This window comes from Bos javanicus, chromosome 3 (assembly GCF_032452875.1).
Source record: "Bos javanicus breed banteng chromosome 3, ARS-OSU_banteng_1.0, whole genome shotgun sequence".
Classification (NCBI taxonomy): domain Eukaryota; kingdom Metazoa; phylum Chordata; class Mammalia; order Artiodactyla; family Bovidae; genus Bos; species Bos javanicus.
In genome coordinates, this window is record NC_083870.1 from 93,597,484 (window position 1) to 93,618,200 (window position 20,717).

At 37.9% G+C, this 20,717-nt stretch overlaps 1 protein-coding gene across 2 annotated transcripts in view; it reads right to left on the minus strand.

Moving 5' to 3' along the window:
- LOC133244577 (sterol carrier protein 2) overlaps positions 1–20,717 on the minus strand; it is a 119,518-nt gene that overhangs the window by 87,962 nt on the left and 10,839 nt on the right. For both annotated transcript variants that reach the window (XM_061411939.1, XM_061411941.1), the window contains exons 4-6: positions 19,810–19,941; positions 18,520–18,584; positions 2,731–2,857 (exon numbers count right to left, since the gene is read on the minus strand). In XM_061411939.1, the coding sequence (XP_061267923.1) occupies positions 2,731–2,857; positions 18,520–18,584; positions 19,810–19,941 (324 nt within the window). The remainder of the gene's footprint in view (positions 1–2,730; positions 2,858–18,519; positions 18,585–19,809; positions 19,942–20,717) is intronic.

Here is a 20,717-nt window from a genome sequence, read left to right on the forward strand (position 1 = left end):
ATGGAATTCCAGCTGAGCTATTTCATATCCTAAAGATGATGCTGCACTCATTGCCATCAAATTTGGAAAACTCAGCAGTGGCCACAGAACTGGATAAGATCAATTTCATTCCAGTCCTAAAAAAGGGCAATGTCAAAGAACGTTCAAACTAAACCAAAATTACACTCATTCCACACACTAGCAAGGTAATGCTCAAAATCCCTCAAGCTAGGCTTCACCTGTACGTGAACTGAAAACTTCCAGACGTAGAAGTTGGATTTAGAAAAGGCAGAGGAACCAGAGATCAAATTGCCAACATCTGCTGGATTATGAGAAAAGCAAGCGAATTCCAGAAAAACATCTACTTATGCTTCACTGACTACACTAAAGCCTTTGACTGTATGGATCAGAAAAAACTGTGGAAAATTCTTAAAGATATGGGAATACCAAAACACCTTACCCGTCTCCTCAAAAATCTGTACGCAGGTCAAGAAGCAACAGTTAGAACTGGACATGGAACAACAGATTGGTTCAAAACTGGGAAAGGAGTACATCAAGGCTCTATACTGTCACCCTGCCTATTTAACTTACTTGCAGAGTACATCATGCTAAATGAGGGGCTGGATGAAGCACAAGCTGGAATCAAGATTGCTGGGAGAAATATCAAAAACCTCAGATATGCAGATAACACCACCTTAATGACAGAAAGTGAAGAGGAATTCAAGAGCCTTTTGATGAAGGTAAGAGAGAGTGATGAAGTTGACTTAAAATTCAATGTTCAAAAAACAAAAATCATGGCATCCAGTCCCATCACTTCACGGCAAATAGATGGGGAAAAAGTAGAAGCAGTGACAGGCTTTATTTTCTTGGACTCCAAAATCACTGTGGATGGTGACTGCAGCCATGAAATTAAAAGACAATTGCTCCTTGGAAGAAAAGCTATGAAGAACCTAGTGTATTAAAAAGCAGAGGCACTGCTTTGCCAAAAAGGTCCACAAATTCAAAGCTATGGTTTTTCCAGTATTCAGGTACAGATGTGAGAGTGGGACCATAAAGAAAGCTGAGCGTTTAAGAATTGATGCTTTTGAACTGTGGTGCTGCAGAAGACTCTTGAGAATCCTTTAGACAGCACGATCAAACCAGTCAATCCTAAAGGCAATCAAGCCTAAATATTCATTGAAAGGACTGATGCTGAAGCTGAAGCTCCAATACTTTGGCCACCTGATGCAAAGTGCCAATTCATGAGAAAAGACCCTGATGCTAGGAAAAACTGAGGGCAAAAGGAGAAGAAGGGAACAGAGGACAAGATGGTGGGATGGCATCATCGACTCAATGGACATGAGTTTGAGCAAACTCCAAGAGATAGTGAAGGACAGGTAAGCCTGGCGTGCTGCAGTCCATGGAGTTGCAAAGTATCAGACACAACTGAGCGATCGAACAACAGTACTTGTATATTTCAGTGCCTAGAACAATGCCTGCAATACAGTAAGAGCTAAATATTTTAAATAAATTATTTAATTCAAAAGGAAATGGACAAGGAATAGCCAAAGAGGTAAGGAAAATCAGAAGAATGAGGTGTTACAAATGCCAAGAGAAAAATGTTTTAAGAAAGAAGTGATCAAAAGGGACTAATGGTGCTGAGGTCTATTAAAACAGTATTGAGCAGTATTTACTTCCTATGGCAATGTGGTGATCAGTGGTAGCATTGAGAAAGAGGGGAAGCCAGACTGGAATGAACAGAATTTAAAATGGTAACAAATAGCTACAAGGAAGAAAATTCCCATGGCCCCAAACTATCAGTCTCCTCTATGCCATCCTACCATCTTCCTTGAAGATTTCTTTCGTTTCTGATTACTTGATCTTGGTTATCAAACCTATGGTATTTCTCCTGCAAAGAATAGGAATGTTGTACTTTCAAGCATAACTGTTTTCTTTCTCATCTCACAGAACACAGGGTCATATAATAAAAATTAAAGGAAAAAAAAAAAACAAAAAAAACTCTTTCTGCACTACCCCATGCTTTAACTAACTGGCTAATGCAGATCAATCACTGATCATCAGTCAAAAAGCTAGGATGCTCACCTACAAAATAAAAATCAACTACACAATTTCATTCTCCCAAAACATTATGTGACTTCCCTGGTACTTCAGTGGTTAAAAATTCGCCTACCAATGCAGAGGACATGGGCTCAATCCCTGGTCTGGGCAGAGTCCACATGGCACGGGGCAGGTAAACCCATGTGCCACAACTACTGAAGATTCACATGCCCCAGAACCCACGCTTCACAAAACAGGAGAAGCCATCTCAGTAAGAACCCTGTGCACTGAACTAGAGAGTAGCTCCTACTTGCCAAAACAAGAAAAAGCCCATGCAGCAAAGAAGATACTGTGTAGCCAAAAATAAATAAATTAATTTAATTAAATTTAAAATAAAACACTATGGATTGACAAATGATGATGGACTCCTGATGGATTCAAGTACTGAGAATACTGTACTCAAAACTGATAAGCCTCAATTTATAGTCCATGGTTGAAGATTTATGTTATTTTTCCTACTTTAGTGTCTTGTTTTGGAACATCCAAGGTATTTCCAATATGATGTCATTTGTATAAATACAACTAAATTCAACAAAGGCTATTTCAACTTAATTGAAAAACCATTTCATATTTTATACAAACTGGCATCCTCTACAGTTCCTTAATAAATATGTGTATATAACTAAAAATAAGCCTTAAATTTTTTTAACATACCATATTTTTCCATGTGCTCTTTTCCAGCATTCCCAAACATCTGAGGAGCAACTGGGCTGGGAGATAATCCATACTTATTGACCATGACTTCAACATGTTTATCAATTGGATTAGCCTTATCTTGAATCTAAGAGAGAAGAAAAAAATTTTTTCATAAGTACTCGACATGATACGTATCTCTTTCAACTATTACAGTGTTTAAGATGTTTGTTAATTAGAAGTGTGGAGTAAGCCAAAAAGTGACAGTATGACTAAAATCAGTCATTCAATTAAAAATAAATAATTTTTAAGTAAAAAAAAAAAAAGAAACATGTATAAAGAATCCCATTATGTGCAAATAACTGCTAAATGTTCTGGGGATAAAACAATAAACAAAACAGATAAATTCCCGGCTCATCTAGCATTCATATTTGAAGGAAGAGGGAATAGAAAGTAATGAGGATGAAAATGATTAAAATGTAAATAATAATGCTCTTCAGTTCAGTTCAGTTCCGTTCAGTCACTCAGTCATGTCCAACTCTTTGCAACCCCATGATTTGCAGCACGCCAGGCCTCCCTGTCCATCACCAACTCCCAGAGTTCACTCAAACTCACGTCCATCGAGTCGGTGATGCCATCCAGCCATCTCATCTTCTCTCCCCTTCTCCTGCTGCCCCCAATCCCTCCCAGCATCAGAGTCTTTTCCAATGAGTCAACTCTTTGCATGAGGTGGCCAAAGTACTGGAGTTTCAGCTTTAGCATCATTCCTTCCAAAGAATATCCAGGACTGATCTCCTTTAGAATGGACTGGTTGGATCTCCTTGCAGTCCAAGGGACTCTCAAGAGTCTTCTCCAACACCACAGTTCAAAAGCATCAATTCTTCTGCGCTCAGCTTTCTTCACAGTCCAACCCTCACATCCATACATGACCACTGGAAAAACCAAAACCTTGACTAGACAGACCTTTATTGACAAAGTAATGTCTCTGTTTTGGAATATGCTATCTAGGTTGGTCATAACTTTCCTTCCAAGGAGTAAGCGTCTTTTAATTTCATGGCTGCAGTCACCATCTGCAGTGATTTTGGAGCCCCAAAAAATAAAGTCTGACACTGTTTCCACTGTTTCCCCATCTATTTCCCATGGAATGATGGGACCAGATGCCATGATCTTCATTTTCTGAATGTTGAGCTTTAAGCCAACTTTTTCACTCTCCTCTTTCACTTTCATCAAGAGGCTCTTTAGTTCCTCTTCACTTTCTGCCATAAGGGTGGTGTCATCTGCATATCTAAGGTTATTGATATTTCTCCCGGCAAACTCGATTCCAGCTTGTGCTTCTTCCAGCCCAGCATTTCTCATGATGTACTCTGCATATAAGTTAAATAAGCAGGGTGACAATATATAGCCTTGACAGACTCCTTTTCCTATTTGGAACCAGTCTGTTGTTCCATGTCCAGTTCTAACTGTTGCTTCCTGACCTGCATATAGGTTTCTCAAGAGGCATGTCAGGTGGTCTGGTATTCTCATCTCTTTCAGAATTTTCCACAGTTTATTGTGATCCACACAGTCAAAGGCTTTGGCATAGTCAATAAAGCAGCAATAGATGTTTTTCTGGAACTTTCTTGCTTTTTCCATGATCCAGCAGATGTTGGCAACTGGATCTCTGGTTCCTCTGCCTTTTCTAAAAACCATTAATTATTAGAGAAATGCAAATCAAAACTACAATGAGGTACCACCTTACACTTGTCAGAATGGCCATCATTAAAAAGTCTAAAAATAACAAATTCTGAAGAGGCTGTGAAGAAAAGGGTACCCTCATATCTATCCCCTGTTGGTGAAGATGTAAGTTGGTACAGCCACTATGAAAAACACTATGGAGGTGTCTCAGAAAACTATAAACAGAACTACGATATAATCCAGCAATTCCACTACTGGGAATATACCCAGACAAAACTATAATTCAAACAGATACATGCACTACTATGTTCATAGCAGCATTGTTCAAAATAGAGAAAACATGGACACAACCTCATGTCCATCAAAAGATGAATGAATGAAGAAGATATGGTACGTATGTACAATGGAACACTACTCAGCCACAAAAATGTGTGAAATAATGCTATTTGCAGCAGCAACATCGATGTAACTACAGAATATCATACCAACTGAGGTAAATCAGAAAGAAAAGAAAAATACTATGATTCCACTTATATGTGGAGTCAAAAATATGGTGCAATGAGCCTATCTACAAAACAGAAACAGATTCAAAGAACTAGAGGATAGACTTGTGGTTGCCAAAGGCCAGGAGGAGGGAGAGGGGTGGACTGCGAGTCTGGGGTTGGTAGACGTTACGTTTACAACAAGATCCTAATGTATGGCAGAGAGAACTACATTCAATATCCAGTGATCAATCATAACGGAAGAGAACAAAAAGTAGAGTGTATATATGTGCATAATTGAGTCACTTTGCTGTACAGCAGCAATTGGCAAAACATTATAATCAACTATGTGTGTGTGTTAGTTGTTCAGTCATGTCCAACTCTTTGTGACCTCATGGACTATAGCCTGCCAGGCTCCTCTGTCCATGGACTTCTCCAGGCAAGAATACTGGACTGGGTTGCCATGCCCATCTCCAGGGGATGTTCCCAATTCTCCAATTCAAAAAAACTCAAAAAAAAAAAAAAAAAGATTAAGAGGGACTTCTCTGGTGGTCTAGTGGCTAAGACTCCACACTCCCAATGCAGGGGAGCCAACTTTCATCCTGTCAACTACAAACTGGCACTTGCCAAAAGCATTTGCCAGCAACTGAACAACAAAACAAAGGCATTTGCCATCTGTCTCTGTGGAGGTTGAGCCTGTGCTGCTGCATCTGTCGACCTTTAGCACTTCCCCTAGAGTGAGCTCAGGGTGGAGTGAGGCACTCTGTGCTCCAGAGAATCTGGTAGAACAGATGTTTATATAGTTAGATCTTTTCAGATGATCCCAGTCTTTGCATCTCTTCATGTGTAGAAAAGCACTAAATCCCTTCAGGGTGACATCAGCTCCTTCTGACCAGTAGAAAACCTTTTGTAAAGCAAGCGCTTGACTGCACTGAACTCCCACTTCACCAAAATCATATATTGACCTTGTCTGACTGCCTCTTTGGAGCAGTCTCTCAGAGCTATCTGAGGTACCCGCTCCTGGACTGCAGTCCTGATTTTGTCCCAAATAAAACTTAACTCAAAACTCTCATATTGTGCATCTTTTCAGTCAACAACCCCTAGTCGGGGAACTAAACCCCACATGCCTTAACGAAAAGAGCCCACACATCATAATGAAGATCAAAGATCCTGTGTGCAGGGTCTAAGACCCGGTGCAGCCAAACAAATGAATAAATATAAAAAATAATATTAAGAAAGAATAGGCTTATGCAAGGAGAATTAGTTAGTTAGATATGATAAGCAACTTGCCAATCCAAAGGATAAAGATAAAATCAGTTGATAAATGGGTCCCGTGGAATCTGTGAACACAGAAATCTTTAAAATAAGTATATAAAATTATGTTTGGATTTCCATCAGTGGAAAGTTTTTCTGTCAAAAGAAGTCTAAAAAAAATTTTTTAAATATGGAAAATAATATCTATGTTGAAAGGGATGTTAATGAAAACAATTATATACACTTCTGCTTTTAGCCATGATGGACTACAGAAACCAGATTTACCCTTCTATCTTAAACATTTAAAAACTAGCAAAATATACAAAGTGACTGTTTTCAAACAATGGACAACATAAAGCTTAGTACAGGGATCTCTGAAAGAACTCACAGAGAAGAGAGGGAGAGCTCTCTGAAAATCTGGAGAGCTCCCCTTGAGTCTTTAGTGAATCAACACATGAATATGAGGAAACTAATAAGACCAGGGAAAGAGTCACTGAAAAGGAGCAGGCACAATAATTCCCAATGTTCCCGTAGGGCCAGGAATAGTTTTATTCTCAAAACCACAATGGAAAGATCTCCTAACACAAAGAGCATCAATGGAATCCTGAGGTTACTGTTTGAATAGCAGCTTCAGTTCAGCCTTGGAATAATAAGGACTGTTCTGGATTCTGCCTAACAAAACACAGAAGCAAATCTCAAAGGGATCAAACCACTTCTAAAAAACAACTATCCCAGAACAAACTCCTAAATAGTTAATGGAATACAAAAATTCCGTTAACACCCAACAAAGCAAAATTCATAATGTCTAACATTCAATCACAAGTTATGAGGCATGCAATGAAATGAAGACTACAACCTGTAAAGAATGGATTAATCAATCAATAGAAATGATACAGATGACAGAATTGTTTTAATGTTAAACAATTACTATAAATAAACTCCACTAAAACAATTACTGTTAGGGGAAGCACACTGACTGAAACCACCCACTCTGGCCAGGCACCATAGTAATCATTTGTGTGAGTTATTTTACAACAGGAGGTCCTGGTAAGGAACACAGAACTAATAAGCCACCATTAACCGGAAGAGTTTGGGAAAAGTCAAAAGGTGTCTGACCGCCTCCCAGAATCCTTTTCACTGGCATCCATCTTGGCTGAGCAATGTGTGCACCACCAGGAAAGACTGAGTCTTTGGCCAATCAAAGAAGGATTGGCCAAAGACAACCCAGAAACTAATCCCATCACCATAAAACTTGAGACTGAAAGTTTTGCTGAGCAATTCTCCTGGGTTCCTTTACCCTACTACTCTCTACCTGGGTGCCCCTTCCCCATAAAGTCATATTGCTTTGTCAACACGTGCGTCTCCTCAGATAATTCATTTCCAAGTGTTAGACAAGAGCCCACTCTTGGGCCCTGGAAGAGGTCCCTCTTCCTGCAACATTACTATAAACATACTCCATTTGTTCAAGGTAAAAAAGCATGAACATGACAAAGAAAAATATGGAAGATATAAAAAAGAGTCGAAATTTTTTTAGAGCTAAAATATATATTGTCTGAAAAGTAAACTCAATGAAATTAACAGACTAAACAATGCAGCACAGATTAGCAAACCTGAGCAAGTAACAAATTAAAACACGAGGAGGAAAAAAAACTTAAAAAAAATGAACAAGATCAGTGAATTGTGGAACAACAATCAAGAAGTTTAGAGATATTGTAACTGGAGTCAGGAAAAGAGACAATGGAGAGAGACAAAAGTCAGAAAAAAATAGTTTAAGCCATAATGGATGAAAAATTTTCAAATCTGATGAAAACTATAACTCATATAGTCAAGAGCCTCAACAAACCCCAATAACACAAAACATGATAAAACTACACCAAGGTACATCATAATAAAACTGTATGAAACCAGTGAGAAAGAAAAATACTAAAAGTAACCAAAGTAAAATATACATTAAGTATAGGGGAACAAAAAATAAGAATGATAACAGACTTTAAATTGAAAACAGTGAAAGCCAAAAAGACAGTGAACCAAGATAAAGTAAAGCTGACAGAGAGTTCTGTACTCAGCAAATATATCTTTCAAAAAAAAGGTAAATAAAGACCTAGTAGAACTCACAGACATTGAGAGAATATATCACCAGCAAATCAGTACTATATGAAGTGGTAAGGCAGATTTTCCAGGCAGAAGGAAAATAATCCTAAAGGAAATTCTGGATCAATAATACAGGAATAAGGAGCACTGAAAATGATAAACATGTGGAAAAAAATATAAGGGTTCCTTTTTTAAGAATTTGTTCAAAAAATAATTGATGAGGGACTTTCCTGATGGTCCAATGGCTGAGAATTTGCCTGCCAATGCAGGGAACAGGGGTTTGATCCCTGGTCTGGAAGGATTCCACGTGCCTTGGGGTAACTGGGCCCATGCACCGCAACTACTGAACCTGGGCTCTAGAGTCCATGCTCTGCAACAAGGGAAGTCACTGCAATGAGAAGCCCACATACTAGAGCAGCCCCCGTTCTCTGCAACTACAGAAAGCTCATGTGCAGCAATGAAGACCCAGTGCAGCTATAAATAAAATTTTTTAATTAAAATTTAAAAATATTGACTATTTAAGACAAAAAGCCCCACTGAGGAGGGGCTTATAACATGTATAGTAAAATGTGCTTCTAGGAAGAGGCAACCAAAAAAACACTTTGTAAGATTCATGTAACATACTACAGTGAACAGTCATAACATTATTTAAAGGGGGTTTATGAATAAGTTAAAGATGAATGTAAACCCTAATGAAACCACTAAAAACAAAGCTCCAGAGGTATAGTTAATATGATCATAAAACAGACAAAATAAAATTATAAAGAATTCTCAATGAACAGAAAAGAAGACAAAGAGGAAAAAAGGAATAAAGAAGATATTGAACAAAAGAAAACAAGTAGAAAGATGGTAGATTTAAATCAGTGGTTTCCTAGTAAATATTTTTTTTAATTAATTTTATTTTATTTTTAAACTTTACATAATTGTATTAGTTTTGCCAAATATCAAAATGAATCCACCACAGGTATACATGTGTTCCCCATCCTGAACCCTTCTCCCTCCTCCCTCCCCATACCATCCCTCTGGGTCATCCCAGTGCACTAGCCCCAAGCATCCAGTATCGTGCATTGAACCTGGACTGGCATCTCGTTTCATACATGATATTTTACATGTTTCAATGCCATTCTCCCAAATCTTCCCACCCTCTCCCTCTCCCACAAAGTCCATAAGACTGTTCTATACGTCAGTGTCTCTTTTGCTGTCTCGTATACAGGGTTATCGTTACCATTTTTCTAAATTCCATATATATGCGTTAGTATACTGTATTGGTGTTTTTCCTTCTGGCTTACTTCACTCTGTATAATAGGCTCCAGTTTCATCCACCTCATTATGTTGGATGAAGGAGGTCTTACTGATAGTATTTGTTGATTTTGGGGGTGTAAATAATCCTGCAGTGACCAATTTGAATATGCTAGCATGATGTCACTGAAAGCAAAGATAGAAAAAAAAAAGGCATGCATAATCAGATCTTGCAAGCTGGTACAAGCCAGGAGGCATCAGTTTCAGCTAAGCACCTCTGGATCAAAAGACCTGGTCTCAGTTGTATCTGCTGCTGCTGCTAAGTCACTTCAATCGTGTCCGACTCTGTGCGACCCCATAGATGGCAGCCCACCAGGCTTCCCCGTCCCTGGGATTCTCCAGGCAAGAACACTGGAGTGGGTTGCCATTTCCTCCTCCAGTGCATGAAAGTGAAAAGTGAAAGTGAAGTCGCTCAGTCGTGTCCGACTCCCAGCGACCCCATGGACTGCAGCCTACCAGGCTCCTCCATCCATGGGATTTTCCAGGCAAGAGTACTGGAGTGGGGTGCCATTGCCTTCTCCAACAGTTGTATCACTAACTGCTAACTTGGTCGTATGGCACTGGGTAATTACTTCACTTTGGGCTTTATGGTTTCACTTTACCGGTACAACATCTTCAGGGCCACCTCTAACTAAAACATTGTCTAAATTACTTCTGTCCTACAGAAGTACTAGCTTGAGGATGGTGGGAGGGAAAAAAAGGATAAAAAAAAGACAGAACTGCTTGAGAAAGTAAAGATATTATGTACAAGAATGTTGACTGGAGCACTGTAACAGCAAAACAAAAAAACAAAACACGTATAAAATTAAAAGTAAACCATCTAACCAGAAAAGCAGAAGGGATCAATTGAAAACCTTATGGCCATGAAAAAGGATACTAGAAAGTTGTTAAAAATAAGGAAGTTTATCATTCATTTGATGTCTGACAGAAAACAACAAAATTCTGTGAAGCAATTATCCTTCAGTTAAAAACTATAATAATTTCTTAAAAAAATAAGGAAGTTTATCAACATGTTCAAACCAGGAAATCTGTCCATTTGTAACGTGAAAGAGCAATATGTATAAAATTTTTCATCTTCTTCACATACATGTCAAATTTTTTTAACATTGTTAGTATGTATGTGTGTGTAGTGTAGTACATGAATATATTTAGATACCTCTATAAATATGGAAAAAAGAAAGGACATATAAATATACTGGTTACCTCTGAAGAATAGGATTAAACAAGCAGAAAATGACTTTTAACATATATACTTTTGAACAATATTAAACAATCAGAAAACGACTTTTAACATATTTACTTTTTAAAATTGCCAGACTATGGATGAATTTTACTATTTTCTAGTTTTAATAAAAGTTATCAAGGTACCTACCATTAACTACGGAAAAAAAACATCTATTTATCATGTGACATAAATATTAAGTGCCTCTGTTAGCCAATCACCTAACCATCTTATTTGGCATCTTTTCCTGTTGCCACCCTGCAATCCAGTTTTTCAAACTGTCCCCTGAACCTACTATATTCATTCCAACATTCATGACTTGGCTTATGATGTTTTATCCCATAACTAGAAACAACTTGTCTTCCTTGACCTTTAATTGTGTATGTATGTGCTTGGTTGTGTCCAGTTTTTTGCGACCCCATGGACTATAGCCTGCAAGCTCCTCTGTCCATGGAATTCTCCAGGTAAGAATACTTGAGTGGGTTGCCATTTCCTCCTCCAGGAGGATCATTAATTACCTTTATTTTATTATTATTCTTATTTATTATATAGCAATTTTAGGGAATTCCCTCTCAGTCCAGTGGTTAGGACTCCACGTTTTCACTGCCAAGGGCCAGGTTCAATCCCTGGTTGGGGAACTAACATCCCAAAACCTACACCACACCACCAAAAACAAAAAAAAATTGTTACTATACCTTAATTATATTTAAGACCCAACTTAGCTTAAACCATTTTCTTAAAATGCTCTCTAAGGGAAAATGGGAAATAGCTTCTGTTGATTGGAAGGCCTGTGATGTTCCAACCACTCTTTTGATTCTAAGAGATAATATTACATGGATTTAAATTAATATGGGGTAGAGGTCCTTTAATGTTAAAACACAGAAAATTGAATGAGATTGATCTCATGCATTAGGTAACAATATAATCCCAAGTGAAAGGCTAAAAGTCTTCAACTCATTTTCTAACAATGATTCTATTTTTATAATGTAGCACCTTCTACAGGAAAATCTGAATTTACCAGAGAGATCAGTTCCTAGATACTCATATTTTAAAGAATCATTAAGTATATAATTAAAGAAACAACTCCCCTCTTGGGGAAAACATATATATATAAGAAATTATACAGTTAACACTGGAGAAACAAAACTAAAAAGTAGAAACCATTACCAAATGATTATTACTAAAATTAAGACTACTTTTAAGATGAAGAGACTATGGTTTAACTAAAATGGTGGTGGGCGAGTGTCTCGAAGTCATATCTGACAAGGACTGTAGCCCACCAGGCTCTGTCTGTGGGAATTCCCAGGGAAGAATACCGAAGTAGATTGTCATTTCCTTCTCTGGGGGATCTTCCTGTACCAGGGATTGGCATCTCCTACATTAGCAGGCAGATTCTTTACCACTGAGTCAACGAAGGAAACTCTTAACTAAAATACAACTCTTTAAAATGATGTCAATAACCAAATTTACAGACCCTTAGTCTTAAAATTGTCAAAAAATTCATTTAGAAGTTGCTTCAAATTGCTTAAAACACTCATTTAATAATTTTCTAATTACTTTTTCACAAATAGAAGGTAAAATTATTCTAAAGCTAATGTGTCCAAACTCAGTATCCATAGATACACAAAAAGAATGTCTATAACCTGTGTTGTACTGATAGTCTCCATACAAAGAAAATACTAAAAGAGAATTCCCTGGCAGTCCAGTGGTTAGGAATCTGTGTTTTACTGCTGATGACCCAAGTTCAATCTTTGGTTGGAGAACTAAGATACCACAAGCCATGCAGTGTGGCCCCAAAACAAAGATATTAAACCCCACTATTCTCTTTACTTTTGTATTGCTTTTTTTTTCTTTTGTTCTGCAGTTCACTGTGACATATCTATATATGAGTTTCTTTTTATTTATTCTACTTTGGAGTCACTGGAATTTCAATCTATAGATTAGTGTCCTTTGCCAGTCCAAGTTATATGCTAACCATTATCTCTTCAAATAATACCTATACCCTACAAAATAACCAGAAAACTATTAACAAAATGGCAGTAAGTCTATGCTGCTGCTGCTGCTGCTAAGTCGCTTCAGTCGTGTCCGACTCTTCGAGACCCCATAGACGGCAGCCCACCAGGCTCCCCCGTCCCTGGGATTCTCCAGGCAAGAACACTGGTGTGGGTTGCCATTTCCTTCTCCAATGCATGAAAGTGAAAAGTGAAAGTGAAGTCGCTTCAGTCGTGTCGGACCCTTATCGACCCCATGGACTGCAGCCTACCAGGCTCCTCCGTCCATGGGATTTTCCAGGCAAGAGTAATGGAGTGGGTTGCCATTTCCTTCTCCACAGTAAGTCTATACTTAACAATAACACCTTAAATGTAAATGGACTAAATTCTCCAATCAAAAGACACACAGTTAATAACAGATTTTTTAAAAACACCTAACTATATGCAGCCTGTAAGAGACTCACTTCAGATGTAAGGATACCACTGACTAAAAGTGAAGAGATGGAAAATGATAGTCCACACAACTGCAAACCAAAACCAAGCTACAGTAGATATATACTGATGAATTTTGAACAACATGAGTGTTGGGGCACTGACCCTCCATGCAGTTGAAAAGCTGCATATAATTTATAGTCTGCATATAATATATAATTTATGAGTGCAATTCCTCCATATCCATGGCTCTTCCATATCTTCGGTTCCACATCAGTAAGTTCAACCAACTGTAGTACTGTAGTATTTGCTGCTGAAAAATAATCCATGTAAAAGTGGACCCATGCAGTTTAAACTTGTATTGTTCAAGGGTTGACTGTACTTACATCAGACAAAATAGACTTTAGGACAAAGACTGTACTAAGAGACAAAGAAGGTCATTATACAATGATACATGAGTCAGACCAACAAGAGGGTATAACATTTGTAAATATTTGTGCACCCAACATAGCGGCACCTAAATACATACAGCAAATATTAACAGATCTAAAGAGGGAAATAGATAGCAATACAATAATAGTAGGAGATTTTAATACTCCACTTTCATCAATAAACAGATCATTTAGACAGAAAATCAATAAGGAAACACCAGCCTTAAACAAGATACTACACAAGATAGATTTAACAGAGACTTGTAGAACATTCTATTCAAAATCAACAGAATACACATTCTTCTCAAGCACACACAAAATGTTCTCCAGGATAGATCATACGTTAGGCCACAAACAAGTCTTAAGAAATTTAAGACTGAAATCACAGGAAGCATCTTTTCAAAACACTGTGGTTTAAAAGTAGAAAACAATTACAGAAAGAAAACTATAAAATTCAAATATGTGGATATTAAACAACATGCTACTGTACAACCAATAAGTCAAAAAAGAAATCATAAAGTACCTTGAGACAAACAAAAATGGAAATACAATACATCAAAATTTGTAGGATGCAGTAAAAGCAGTTCTAAGAGGGATATTCAAAACAATGCTTACATTAAGAACAAGAAAGATCTCAAATAAACAACTTAACTTTTCTCTCAAGGAACTAGAAAAAAAGGAATAACCGAAGCCTAAAATCATTAGAAGGAAGAAAATAACAAAGATTAGAGAGGAAATAAATGAAATAGAGGCTTAAAAGAAAATTAAAAAGATAAATGAAACTAACAGCTAATTTTCTGAAAAGATAGACAAAATGCCTATGCCCTATTTTCTCTCTCACCACTTCTCCCCATTAATTCCAATTATCTGTTTATTATAACATCACACTATTCTCCATATATCATAACTTCCTGCCTATTTTCAAACTTTTTTCTTTCTAGAGTGTACTCTAAATAATTATTTCTAGTCCCATTTCACTAGAAATTCTTTTTTAATCATGTATAATTGGCTACCAAACCTATCTTTTGAATTTTCAATTTTAAATATTTCATTTTTGTTCTATAAATCCTATTTGGTATTTTTCTAAAGCCTACAATATCCCTTTTTGCAGTTTCTTATACCCCTGAGGTATTTTCAAGCTTTTCTTTTTTTTAAACATAGTTCAGTTCAGTCGCTCAGTCGAGTCCGACTCTTTTCGACCCCATGAATCGCAGCACACCATGCCTCCCTGTCCATCACCATCTCCCAGAGTTCACTCAAACTCACGTCCAGTATGCCTAAATCTGTATCCAATGTATCTAGCTTTAGAGGTCTGCAGAGATCACTTTTTACCGTTCCTTTTTTCTCCTGGTCCTCAAATATGGTACCTTGTTTCTTTAACACTTGGTTATCTTTAATTGCAGGTCCTTGAAAACTTACTTGAATAGATCTCAAAGCCTAGAAGGAAGATGCTTTCCTCCAAAAGAAAATTTGCAGTTGCTTCTGTTGAGTGCAACTTAATGGTAGAAAGTAATTGGTACCAAACTGGAACCAACTTAGACTCAATTCATGTGCTGTACTGTACTTAGTTGCTCAGCTGTGTCCAACTCCGTGCCACCACATGGACTGTAACCCACCAGGCTCCTCTGTCCATGGGGATTCTCCAGGCAAGAATACTGGAGTGGATTGTCATGCCCTCCTCCAGGGGATCTTCCCAACACAGGGATTGAACCCAGGTCTCCCACATTGCAGGCAGATTCTTTACCTGCTGAGCCTAAGTCCAGACTCAATTCATAGCCTGATGTTTCTTTCACCACCCAGGTAAATGAGCATTTTGGCAGCAGTCCCAGATAAAAATAGCCTTTGGTTTCTTAATTCTCAGTGAAAAGTTTTCTGGTTATTTTGTCCTCTTTTTTTCTCCCTTGCTCAGCTCAGTGCCAAGGCAATTCTCCCTGTAAGCTCCTGAAGGGAAAAAGAGGATGTAGGGGATCAGATCAGATCAAAGGGGGCAATTTTACTTTGTGTTCACCTTTACCTAAAAGGTTTACCCCTACAGAGTCCACCCAGTTAAAGGTGGAGAGTGGGTATTAAATTTCTCATCTTTGGAGCACCTGAGCTTCGACTACTTTCCCCTTCATCCTAGGGGGCCATCAAAATGGAAGGTCAAGGCTTCCTGATCAAAGGCCTCTGAGGCAAAAACAATTTCTAATGCTGATCTTAATTTTCTGGCATTCACCTGCAGTTCCTCTCCTGTTAGTTCTTCAGTGTCTTCAGGGTATCTTATTTCTATTCCATTCAAATATTTCAGTTGTGATCATTAGGAGAAATGATTTAAAAACCTGACTTGTCATTATGGAAAACAGAAGTCCCACTTTATTGACACTCTTCAGTTTGCTGAATGGAATTAATTTTTTAATGAATGAATAAAATTTGAATGTTTCAAATTAAATACACAGGTCCATCTCAGATTCAATGATCTAACTTGTATGAACATAAGTTTCACAAAATAAAAGTGTTGAGCAAAATTATCTCTAAGATTCTTTACTGTCTAAATTACCAGGATCTAGTCAGCAAAAACAAGACCGGGAGCTGACTGTGGCTCAGATCATGAACTCCTTATTGCCAAATTCAGACTTAAATTGAAAAAAGTAGGGAAAACCACTAGACCGTTCAAGTATGACCTAAATCAAATCCCTTATGATTATACAGTGGAAGTGAGAAATATATTTAAGGGACAAGATCCGATAGACAGAGTGCCTGATAAACTATGGACGGAGGTTCGTGACATTGTACAGGAGACAGGGATCAAGACCATCCGCGTGGAAAAGAAATGCAAAAAAGCAAAATGACTGTCTGGGGAGGCCTTACAAATAGCTGAGAAAAGAAGAGAAGCGAAAAGCAAAGGAGAAAGGAAAGATATTCCCATTTGAATGCAGAGTTCCAAAGAATAGCAAGAAGAGATGCCTTCCTCAGTGATCAATGCAAAGAAATAGAGGAAAACAACAGAATGGGAAAGACTAGAGATTTCTTCAAGAAAATTAGAGATACCAAGGGAACATTTCATGCAAAGATGGGCACAATAAAGGACAAAAATGGTATGGACCTAACAGAAGGGGAAGATATTAAGAAGAGGTGGCAAGAATACACAGAAGAACTGTACAAAAAAGATCTTCACGACCCAGATAATCATGATGGTGTGATCACTGACCTAGAGCCAGACATTCTGGAAGGTGAAGTCAAGTGGGCCTTAGAAAGCATCACTACGAACAAAGCTAGTGGAGGTGATGGAATTCCAGTTGAGCTGTTTCAAATCCTGAAAGATGATGCTGTGAAAGTGCTGCACTCAATATGCCACCAAATTTGGAAAACCCAGCAGTGGCCACAGGACTGGAAAAGGTCAGTTTTCATTCCAATCCCAAAGAAAGGCAATGCCAAAGAACGCTCACACTACCGTTGCACCCATCTCACACGCTAGTAAAGTAATGCTCAAAATTCTCCAAGCCAGGCTTCAGCAATACGTGAACCATGAACTTCCAGATGTTCAAGCTGGTTTTAGAAAAGGCAGAGGAACCAGAGATCAAATTGCCAACATCCGCTGGATCATCGAAAAAGCAAGAGAGTTCCAGAAAAACATCTATTTCTGCTTTATTGACTATGCCAAAGCCTTTGACTGTGTGGATCACAATAAACTGTGGAAAATTCTGAAAGAGATGGGAATACCAGACCACCTGACCTGCCTCTTGAGAAACCTATATGCAGGTCAGGAAGCAACAGTTAGAACTGGACATGGAACAACAGACTGGTTCCAAATAGGAACGCAGATGACACCACCCTTATGGCAGAAAGTGAAGAGGAACTAAAAAGCCTCTTGATGAAAGTGAAAGAGGAGAGTGAAAAAGTTGGCTTAAAGCTCAACATTCAGGAAACTAAGATCATGACATCTGTCCCATCACTTCATGGTAAATAGATGGGGAAACAGTGGAAACAGTGTCATATTTTTTGGGGGGGGGGCTCCAAAATCACTGCAGATGGTGACTGCAGCCATGAAATTAAAAGATGCTTACTCCTTGGAAGGAAAGTTATGACCAACCTAGATAGCATAGTAAAAAGCAGAGACATTACTTTGTTAACAAAGGTCCGTCTAGTCAAGGCTATGGTTTTTCCAGTGGTCATGTATGGATGTGAGAGTTGGACTGTGAAGAAAGCTGAGCGCCAAAGAATTGATGCTTTTGAACTGTGGTGTTGGAGAAGACTCTTGAGAGTCCCTTGGACTACAAGGAGATCCAACCAGTCCATCCTAAAGGATATCAGTCCTGGGTGTTCATTGAAAGGACTGATGCTAAAGCTGAAACTCCAATACTTTGGCCACCTCATGCAAAGAGTTGACTCATTGGAAAAGACCCTGATGCTGGGAGGGATTGGGGGCAGGAGGAGAAGGGGATGACAGAGGATGAGAGGGCTGAATGGCATCACCGACTCAAAGAACATGAATTTGGGTAAACTCCAGGCGTTAGTGATGGACAAGGAGGCCTGCGTGCTGCAATTCATGGGGTCACAAAGAGTCGGACATGACTGAGCGCTGAACTGAACTGAACTGAACCGATGCATACATATGGTCTTCTCAGGTGGTGCAGTGGTTAAGAATCTGCCTGCCAATGCAGAAAACCCAGGAGATGAGGGTTTGATCTTTGGATTAGGAATATTCCCTGGACAAGAAAGTGGCAAGCCACTCCAGTATTCTTGCCTTAAATTCCAGGGACAGAGGAGCCTGACAGGCAGGCTACAATTCATGGAGTCGCAAAAAGCTGGACACAACTGAGTGACTCAGCACACATGCATGCATACATAGACAATCTCATTTTTCAGCTTTTGCGAGCTCTATTTATGGCAGTCAGATGGGCAAAGTTTTCTCATAGTGTTATAACAGTTCTGAAATAAAAATAATTGAGACTCACATTTACTGCAATGGGTCCCTTTTCCATCTTTTCAAACCCAAGAGCCAAGACACAATCTGCCAGACCTTGAAAGAAAATGTAATTATCTTGAAAAATTAAATTTCTAGACTCAAACAAAATACCCTTAAATACTTCTATTTAAACAAGTATGTCGATGTACACAAAATGTAAAAACATAGTGTAGGGGTTATAAAATTTGTAATAAGTGAAAATTACAGAGAAAATTCTTATACACCTCTAGATACAAGGAAAAATCAATAAAGTATATACTTCTTCCTTGATTTTGAGCGTTAACAAAACTTTTTATTAATGTGGAAATATGTTCCAGTGAAGAACGAATACAAATAGCTAATTGTGAATTTTTAAACATTAAATAAGATTTTAAAAAATTTTAAAGAATCTTGATCAAAATCTCAACAGAACTATTTTTGGAAAGAGGGGGCTTCTAAAAATGATGTTAAAGTTCAAATGAACAGCAAAACAAGCAAAAATTTTTCTTTAAAAAAAGAAAAAAAAAATAACAAGGTAGGGGGTAAAAGGGCTACTAGTATTATCCAACAGTGAGACATTATAAAGCTCCAACAATTAAAATACCAAGTAGCAGAGCAATAATCAACAATCAGAAGAATAAAAGGCCTAATGAGGGAGCCTAGAACATTTGGAAATACAGACTATGATATATACCCAAGAGAACTGAAAACATATGGCCACAAAAAAGTACACAAATGTTTATAGCAGGATTATTCATAAAAGCCAAAAAGTAGAAATAGCACAGTGTACATCAACTGATAAATGGGTGAACAAAATGTAGTATATTCATACAATGGATTACTATTTGGCCACAAAAAAGAATGCAGTACTGATGCATGCTAAAACATGAATGAACTGTGAAAATATTCCGGTAAGTGAAAAAAGCCATAAAAGGTCATATATTATATGATTTCATTAATATAATGTTCAGAATATGTAAATCCATAGAGACAGAAAGTAAATTAGTGGTTGCCAAGGGTTGTGGGGAGAAACGGGAAGTGACCGCTAATGGGTAGAGCTTTCTTCTATGGGTGATACAAATGTTCTAAGATTAAACAGTGCTGATAGTTTCATAAACCTGGGAACATATTGAAAACACTGAATTCTACACTTTTGTGCTATATAAAGTATATATCAAAATTTTTATTTAAAAAAATACATTAAAAAGCAATCCCTCTGAGGGTCATATGGAGACATCATAAAAGAAGGGCAATAACCCTACATCTATTTAAGTACACTAGACAAACAGGCACTTCTCACCACCCTGAATCAGTTGCCGGGCCACAAACAAAGCAGTTGAACCAGTAGAACAGTTATTGTTGACGTTGATTATAGGAATTCCAGTCAGTCCCAAACTGTGATAGATAGCCCTCTGCCCACTGGCAGAGTCACCTACATAGAAAAAAGAAAATTATCTATGCAACATGACAATTATGGAGCTGCAAAGCAATATAACACTACATTATATTTTTCTAGTATTATGCCCTTGTCTAACATAAAACATGGACATCTTACTCAGAAACAGTTTCAGCATGAAGCACCACTTATTCTGCAAATACAAAAATTTTCAAAACATAGTATATATATATGCACTTTATTTATATAACACAGAGGTAGGAAAGTAGAGAAATGACCAAGTAATAGCAAACAACTCAATCTGGGTAGGGTTACATGATAAAGGAAGCAATATTTCATGTGTATTATCAGATATAAATCTCTGGCGTATCAGGCAAATTTGGCCTTGGAGTACAGAATGAAGCAGGGCAAAGGCTAATAGAATTTTGCAAAGAGAATGTACTGGTCATAGCAAACACTATCTTCCAAAAACACAAGAGAAGACTCTACACATGGACATCACCAGATGGTCATTACCGAAATCAGACTGATTATATTCTTTGCCACCAAAGATGGAGAAGCTCTATACAGTCAGCAAAAACAAGACCAGGAGCTGACTACGGCTCAGATCATGAACTCCTTATTGCCAAATTCAGACTTAAATTAAGGAAAATAGGAAAAACCACTAGACCATTCAGGTATGACCTAAATCAAATCCCTTATGATTATACAGTGGAAGTGACAAATAGATTCAAGGGATCAGATCAGATAGACAGAGTGCCTGAAGAACTATGGACAGAGGTTCCTGATATTGTACAGGAGGCAATGATCAA